This window comes from Protopterus annectens, chromosome 2.part1 (genome assembly GCF_019279795.1).
Source record: "Protopterus annectens isolate FY-2018-M chromosome 2.part1, PAN1.0, whole genome shotgun sequence".
In the NCBI taxonomy this organism is placed as follows: Eukaryota; Metazoa; Chordata; order Ceratodontiformes; family Protopteridae; genus Protopterus; species Protopterus annectens.
Window position 1 is genome coordinate 287,073,441 of NC_056729.1, and position 8,847 is coordinate 287,082,287.

Below are 8,847 nucleotides of genomic sequence, written 5' to 3' on the forward strand. Positions count from 1 at the left end.
TATGTTTCAAACTGTGTTTATGCAGAGCATTAGTACCCTTAGCACATCTCGAATGTTTAGAAATTCTCAACTTAAAGGACCATGGTATCTGCACCAAATAAATGGACAAACAGGTGCATCTTGCCAAATATATAAACCAGTCCATATTGCAATTACCATAAACCAAAATATCAAAAACCTTTGAACTATTTGTAGAAGTGAAACATTGGTTGTTTTGCCTATAGAGAGGTAAAACAATGGCTGGCTGGTTTAATCATTATAAAAAAAGTTTTAACAAAGAAAAGTTAAAATCACGATTTACTTTGGATGGCAAGAAACTTGTAGGTTGTTATCCATGTGGACATTGCAGTTTTTGTAAATTTGCTCAAAAAACAAATGTTTCACTTCTACAAATAATAAACTCTTTCGTGTTGGAGAGCTGATTTGGAGTGCTGGCTTTTTTTTTGGATTTTCATTATACCTTGAGGGTTTTTGGGTCTTGCACCTTTCCGTACGAGAGTGTGATTTAGTGGTATTTTACCACTGTAGTAACCTGTGATCCGCATAATAGTTTAAGTTCTTTTACAATATAATTGCACTTTCTCTGCTGACTAGTGATTCACCCATCCACAGTTTCCATATTGATGTAGGTGCCATGATTGCAGTCAAGTTCAGAGTAATCCATTGTGTCTAGTGCCCCCCCAAATCCCTATAGCACTTTTGTGTTTGGTAAATTAACGTGACCTTTTGCTGACTCAAGTTGTCATTTAGTTATGTTTTTTGCTCACTTGTCATGATAACAAGATCACTACTTACTTTATAATAACTTGTGAATGGTCTGATGTAAGTGTACCTAGGAGTAAGAGCAAGGCAAGTTTTTCATTACTTGTCACTGATCACTCTTTCTGTGAAGTGCACCAACTGTGGCATGAGAATAATAAAATAAGAGGGTGTGAGGTAAAAGGCCCTCACATGGAGGTTGCAAAAGATTCAGTTATACGCATAAGTAAAATAAAAATGGTATTGCAGTAGGTGAGTTCTCAAAGAAATTGTCACTCTTGCTTATAAATTGAACAGCCTGACTCCAAAAACATATGTGATCAAGTTGTTATTTACAGGTTAATTGACTGTGACAAACGGAAATACTGTCAGCCCAGCTAGCTGCAATTTTATAAATAATTATATGTCATTTGTGAATATTAATATGATGTATATAGAAATGTAACAAAAGGAGATACTGCCAGCCAAGCTATCTGGAATTTTGTAAATAATTATATGTCATGTGAATATTAATATGATTTATATAGAAGTGTGACAGAGGGAGATACTGCCAGCACAACTGTCTGGAATTTTGTAAATGGTTATGTGTCATTTCTGAATATCAACATGATCCATATGCTAGTGTTACAAATGTATTAGAACTTTATGTCATATAAGATGGTTTGTACAGACGTGTGCTGAAGAGGTATGCTGTAGACTGAGTACTCAGCTTAAAGATGTATCCACAGTGTACCCTACTGGAAAAGAACAGAAATGTATATAAACTATTGTAACTGTGTAAATGTATACATTTTAACAGTGGGAACTGGCACATAAAAGGTTAACTTGCAAAAATTCAGAAATAAATTGTTGAAATTAAATTATTTTATAACCATGTAATAAAAGAGATGTTATCTTTCAGTTTCAGTGCAACAGGAGACATAATGTCTAGAACTAGAAGTTTTTTGTATTGTCTTTAAATGTTGAGGAATGTAAATTATTTTACGTCTTCCACCATTTGCCAAAAGATATGAGGTCTATGTGTTTTTGCAGGTAGATGCTAAAATCAGTGGTATTCACCTGGGATAGTCAGATGACAGGAAGTGATGTCATGCTGCAAGTATCCCAGCAGTAATATTTGAAATATTAATTTAAGAACTCTCTGAGAGAGAGACTATGCATTTTGTATTTTGTCTTTGACCTGACATCAGCTGAAAAACCCATTCACCGCATCTGTCATGCCTTGATATGAGTAAGTAAGTCTAGGGTACAGTAATTTCTCTTAGTTACAGTTAGGAATATATAGAATATAGCTTAGATGTTTTCTTTATTTATTTGAGACTGTCCTGCAATGCTGTTTTAAATATTTCCTGTGATTTTGAACTCTGAAGTAACTGTGATTGTTTATTGAGTATTTTCTTGTTCTTTTATTATTTATTATTAAATATATTTAAATCTTTCAATTGTGGCTGATCTGTCTAAAGATATTTAAGCTCTTAAAGTACTATATAGTGACACTGTACAGGCCTCTCCTAAATAGCCTTGTTCTTGGTCAAACTACCATTTGGATTAATAGTAACATTACACAGTAAGATTGGACATCCTTTGCTAAGGGCCTTAAAGTAGCTGATATGTAGTGGCTGTAGGTGGTGAAAACTACCTTGTAATCTGGGCAGAAAGGACCATAGCTAGTAAACTTGTGCCAGCCTTTCCCAGGGGTGTATGTGCATGTGTGCACGCGCACCCGGGCACGTGCACGTGTGTGTATAAATCAAATCTCAAAGTGTGTGTGTGTGTGTGTGTGTGTGTGTGTAAATCAAACCTCAAAGTGTGTGTGTGTGTGTGTGTGTGTGTGTGTGTGTGTGTGTGTGTGTGTGTGTGTGTGTGTGTGTGTGTGTGTGTGTGTAAATCAAACCTCAAAGTGTGTGTGTGGGTGCGTGTGTGTGTGTATGTGTGTGTAAATCAAACCTCAAAGTGTGTGTGTGTGTGTGTGTGTGTGTGTGTGTGTGTGTGTGTGTGTGTGTGTGTGTGTGTGTGTGTGTGTCAGCTACTTGGGCAGGGACATGAAGCACTGGTTGGACAGAGAGGGTCCTGAAAATCTTGGCTTGGCTGAGATCTCATCTCTAAAGCTGTGCCAGCGGGGAGTCTTAAGAGGGAGAAACCCACCCCAGAGTGACTGTGATCCCTGTGTGCTCTTAAGGGAAATTGCACTTTATGTGTGTGTATTTGTCATTTTGCCAGTGTGTATGTCCCTCACTGTTGCCAGATGGATTGAGGCTCCTTCACTACTGAGTCGGTAGTGGGGCATCACAGTGACTGGCTAATGCAATGCATGATACTGAGAAGCCTGGATACATACAGGATCTTTGCTTACTGAACTGAGCCAAACTCTTACACATAGATTATTCACAGAACTGTAATAGGGCGTATGCTGTGCCAATGGTGGTATACATAGAAAAAGTAGTATATTACATAAAATTATATCTAATTTCACAGAGAGAGAGAGAGAGAGAGACTTCAACTATGGAGTCTACAAATCAATACAAATACTTGTTATGCAACAAACACAGCTTAATATGTCACAAATCTTTCAAAGATCCATAGGCGTGGGGATATAAGCAGCATGACTGTTAAAGTACATCACATATTTTACATGAATAAATATGCAAGACTGAAAAATATAGTACAATACCTGATAATACTAATCCAGAAAATTAGAACTTTTGCAGGAGTGCAAGTGCCCCTGTGCCCCCACATCCCCTACAACATACCAACTCCAAGACCGCACTAAAGTGGAGAAAAAGTGATCTGGCAAAAGCAAATGTCAGCAAACCTAGAAAAATTCATTTTCAAACTATTTTGCCAGTATGCCAAGTGCTCAAACTTTAGAATGTTTGACCATTTGATAGGAACACACACACACACACACACACACACACACACACACACACACATGCATACATACATACACACACACACACACCCTCACAAATATATGTGTTGGCATGAATCACCCAACATGCAAACTCTCATTAAAGGAACCAGTGAATTTGTATTAAGAACTTTTCTCTCCATTCCTAGTTCACCAGCACTCCTTGTCTGTTGCCTTGTAATTCTCAACTGTTGTGGTTGTTAAAATACATAACTGTAGATAACAGTGTACATGCACACAGACAGATATGCACACACTCATAAACACACACACACACACACACACACACACACACACACACACACACACACACACACACACACACACACACACACACAAACACACACACACACACACCAAAATTACTACTGCAGCATGATTCCAACTGTCCCTGTTTTTTATGACAGTTCTTCAACAATTTGTCTGCCTTGCTGAAAACTTGACTTCAGATGGTTAAGTATTAGTAAATAAGAAGCAAACACTTCAAATAATCATAAAATGGCCAAAATAAAGGAAAAGCTCCTAACAGTACAAAAAATGAAAGAAACGTTTACATAACTAACTCTACAATAGAAGGAGGAAACTGATGCTGAATAAGGTGAAGTCCCAAGACTGGAAAAACTTCCTTATCAGCCTCAACAAAAGGTTGAGATCCCTCATCAAATCCTCTAAAGCTAGCTATGAAAACAGAATTGCAGCATATAGTAAAGACAACCACAAGGCCTTCTATAGTTATGTAAAGAATCTCCATGGCAATACCCAGATTTGCTCTGACCTACTGCACAATGGTAGCAGATAATGCAAATATACTGGTGGACAGATTCAGTGCTAACTTTACCCCTCCCCCCAAAGGACCAATCATAATAACGGTAGATTGCCAGGCACCCAGTATTACTGTTGCACAAGTTAAAACAGCACTGTCCAAGGCCAAGAATACAGCTTCTATGGGACCTGACAGTATCCCTGGCTGTGTTCTACATGAACTACAGAGTGAACTGGCACCTCACCTGTTTGCCCTGTTTAATCACAGCCTCACCTCTGGCTTTGTCTCTACCGAATGGCGCACTGCTACAGTCATCTCTCTCCACAAAGGAGGAGTGACTACAGACCCCGGGAACTATTGCCCCATTAGCCTGACGAGTCTGATATGCAAAGCTATGGAATGCATCATCATGGACCTAATAAACAAGGATATAGGGAATCTCCAAACTCTGGATCCTACACAGTTTGGTTTTGTGAAGGGTAGATCATGCCTGCTCAACTTGGTCGACTTCTTTGAGTCAGTCACCAGAGATGTGGATGAAGGTAAGGTGGTTCATACAGCCTACCTTAATCTGGCCAAGGCCTTTGATACTATTCCCCACTCAAGAATCATAGAAAAACTTACTAAGCTAGGTATCAACCCCTATATCACTAGGTGGGTTGCAAACTGGCTCACAGATAGAACCCACAGTGTGAAAGTAGCTGACTCCAAGTCAGACTGCCGGCCAGTCATGAGTGGAGTCCCACAGGGTTCTGTCCTGGGTCCTCTCCTGTTTGGTATCTACTTCTCTGAAGTCCAGGCCAACACAAAGGGACTCTGGCTGACAAAGTTCGCAGATGATTGCAAGTTGGGAACTATTATTAACTCCCCAAGTGATGTTGACATCCTACAGAAAGGCCTCAATGAGACCAACGACTGGTGTCAGAACCATGGTCTTAAGCTCAATGCCCAAAAATGTGTCTTCATCTCCCTTGGGAAAAACCTGGTTCCCTTGAATTACCACATTGATGGTAGTCCACCGAACACAGAAGGCATTATAAGAGATTTGGGAACACAGGTTGACAGCAACCTCTCTTTTGATTACCACATTGCCACTGTGGTCAGAATGTCCTTCTATGTGGCACATCTCATTACTAAGGGTTTTGCATCCAGGAAGAAAGAGGTCATTGTCTCCCTCTACTCTTCCCTCACTAGGCATCGAGTACAATGCCCCATTTGGCATGTACCTCACTAGACACCTGCAACAACTGGAGAGGATGCAAAAGTACCTCACAAAGAGGATCCTAGGCCTTAAACACTTGTCCTATATGGACAAACTCAAAAAACTCCAACTATTCTCTGTCTCATATCGCCTACTTGGAGGTGATCTCTGCTTGACTTACAAAGCCATGTCTGACCCAGCTCTGTAGAAATGCTACATCTAAAGCAATCCCAATCCCTCCGCACCACATGCTCCAGAGACCTCAACCTCATTACCACAATCAACAGATCATGCTGGAGGTACAGATTCATAACCCAGGGACTGCCCATGCTGTGGAATAGACTTCCCATACATGTCAAGCAGAGCACCTCACTGGCCCTCTTCAAGAGAAATCTTGATGAGTGGATGGGAAATAGAAAATTCACCCTGGGGATCACTCCAGTGGCTCTACTTGACAAAGGCGCTAGGAACTAAGGTTGGGTGGCATGATGCCAGGGTAATCCTATGGGCTAGGCTTGTAAAGGCTCCAGGGCCATTAGACTAGCACACACCTATGAACCTATACATGAGCTGCAGTTTCAATTACAAGCATAATTAAAACAAAAATGGTATTGCATATGCATAATGCCATTTCTCTACTTCTAACTATGATATTTAATTGTTTTTTGCTGTCAGGAAGCAATGCAAGCAATTTAAAGGCCCACCCTTTCTAATGCCAGGCCTTACTGAAGCACTGCATTGTCCTTTGTTGTTGAATACTGTTACTGCCTTCATGGCTGTCAGGCACTGAGGTGAAGTAAAGCATGATACAATCTGTTATTCAGAAAAGTACCAAAAGTAAGTCTCAGCATTTCATATCTAATAATCTGCATACGTGTATTGTTTGCAGACAAAGAACATCAGCTGTAGTATGCTTTTAAGTGTGATAGAGATACTGCATATTCACCACTATTTTTTATACATTACAGATTTTATAAAGACTGAGGCAGTCACATATACTATCAGGAAAATAAGTAATGGAAACAGTATGTCATATTAGTTAAAGCACAGCAGAGCTGTTCACCTCATTAAAAAAATGGTCTCTTGTCTGATATAGAAATCTTTACTTCTCCTAAGTATCAAGGCCACTAGTTAACCCCCCCCCCCCCAAATCCAACCTAAGGAGTAACAAAAACCCACTTAATCTGTTTATTTTTTCTGTAGCAAATCACTTATTACATTTGCAGGAAGCTGCTTAATACAACTTACATGAAACACAAAATATTGAAGCAAGCGTTCAGTCCTGACAGTAAAAGCACTGAAGTTGTGCTGTAATTCATTTCCGTTACAGCATTTAGAGATGCTGGTATGGAAATAAATGCCGGTATTGTAGTTCTGACCAAACACTACTGATCATGACTCCTAACAGCTTGCTTCTGCGGTGACTGCCCCCTTCACCTCACCTTAGCTGTAAATCTGAAGAACTGTGCTGCTGAGAGATTTGTATTTCAATCCTATCAGCAAGCCTGCTCCAAGCGCCAGTACTGTTGTGGGTGTTATTATGAATATAGAGGATTATGATCAGGACTTCAATCATACACAGGATGTTATGTATTTGAGACATGGATTTCAAGAAACTCACCTTGAGAGCTACTTTTTGCATCCATGTCCAGAATATATAACTTCCTGCATTATGACTTTGAAAGACTTGATCGTGATGCTTTGTGGTACAAGCAGCTTTACCTATTCCTGTGTATTATAAATGTTACAACAAAGAAAAAGAAAAAAAATAGTGTACTATCTGCAAGCGTTTTACAGTCTAGAAAGTCTTAACACAGTAATCACTGTCACTCAGAGTGGCCAGCCAAGAACAGTATGAGGAACCTGGTCAACATCTTGTTCAGACTTAAAAAAAGTCCAAATAAAGTGTTTAAGTTCATTTAATGGCTTCCCAGCGCTCTTCTGCTGTGGCTGCTGATCAAGCACGACTAGTGCTTAACAGCATCAAGGTAATGCATAACAATTGTTAAGCACCTTTCTTCATTACAATGGTGCTTTACAAACCTGTCTTTTAACTGATTTCAAGTGTTAACTGTGGTGCTTTAGGAGCTACAAGCTAATTAATTTCTTTGTGTTTCCTAATCACCTCTAAAAAGTGGGACAATGTAATCTTAGTGGCATTGCCCTGTTAGCACAAATCAGTAGAGCAACACATTCTGCAAATCATACTACACAATTATGCATATTCATAAAACTGCAAAGCTGATATTTTTTCTTATCATTTACTATGTTGCCGTAACCTGATTTCAATGTGCAGTACTTTCTGGTGACAACTCAAATATGCTGTCTTAGAGATAGTTATATAAAAATATTTCTTATAAGTGAGCACTAATTTGTATAAATAAACACTTACTACTGCTATTATTAGGTTTCATTTAACTGTATAAGAGAATAACACATTCAATTTCTGATAGTTATGTTTATAATATTTATCAGTATATTTAAGTTGTGAAAAAGTTGTGTCTGAGATTATGGTACATTCCAAAGGAGTGCATACATTCATACCTACTGTTAAAAAACAATCATTCTCTGAATGCATTGTACACAAATATAATATAACATTTAGTTGTAGCTCTGGTACTTGTAGTAAGGGAAATAAGTTTCATAACAGAAACAAGTTATATACCTGCTGTTATCAAGTAGCCAGCAACTATGTTGTGCTCAGTCTGAGAAAACACGGAGCCAATGTCATGAAGAGATTCTTCTGTGAATTGACCAGATAAGGAGTAGTTCTCAAAGAAGTTGCCATCAGGAAAGAGGCTATTTTTCTCCATTAGGTAAAAAGAAAAAAAAAACAGCTATAAAAGTATGTAAATATTTAAAATAAAGGCTAAATTGAAAGCAGCATAAGTCCATATGAGGATTTCACAGTAATAAAGATTTGTCGTTGCATGGGACTTGGCTGGACTGAATAATAAATTAGTTTAAGTCTTCAAGTCTGTTATAGATGAAACCTTGTTAAAGGAACAAAGAAATTCAGATTTCCAGCAAATACTTCATGGCCTGCTATGCAATTAGTGAAAGGATTAGCAATCACATGCTCTCTTTTGTCTCTGGCAGAGCAAAGGAGGCCTGTTTTCCAAATGCATCACAAAGCTGTCACAAAGAATTGAGCAGTAGCCTTTCGGGTTATAATAAGATGGTGTTTATTCACACTCACAAAATGAAAATAAA

The 8,847-nt window shown here is 38.7% G+C and overlaps 1 protein-coding gene across 1 annotated transcript in view; it reads right to left on the reverse strand.

Moving 5' to 3' along the window:
- RRH (retinal pigment epithelium-derived rhodopsin homolog) overlaps positions 1 to 8,635 on the reverse strand; it is a 341,638-nt gene extending 333,003 nt beyond the window's left edge. Inside the window, exon 1 of the mRNA XM_044062132.1 lies at positions 8,300 to 8,635. Within this exon, the coding sequence (XP_043918067.1) occupies positions 8,300 to 8,447 (148 nt within the window). The 5' untranslated portion in view covers positions 8,448 to 8,635. The remainder of the gene's footprint in view (positions 1 to 8,299) is intronic.
- Positions 8,636 to 8,847: the final 212 nt, after the last annotated feature.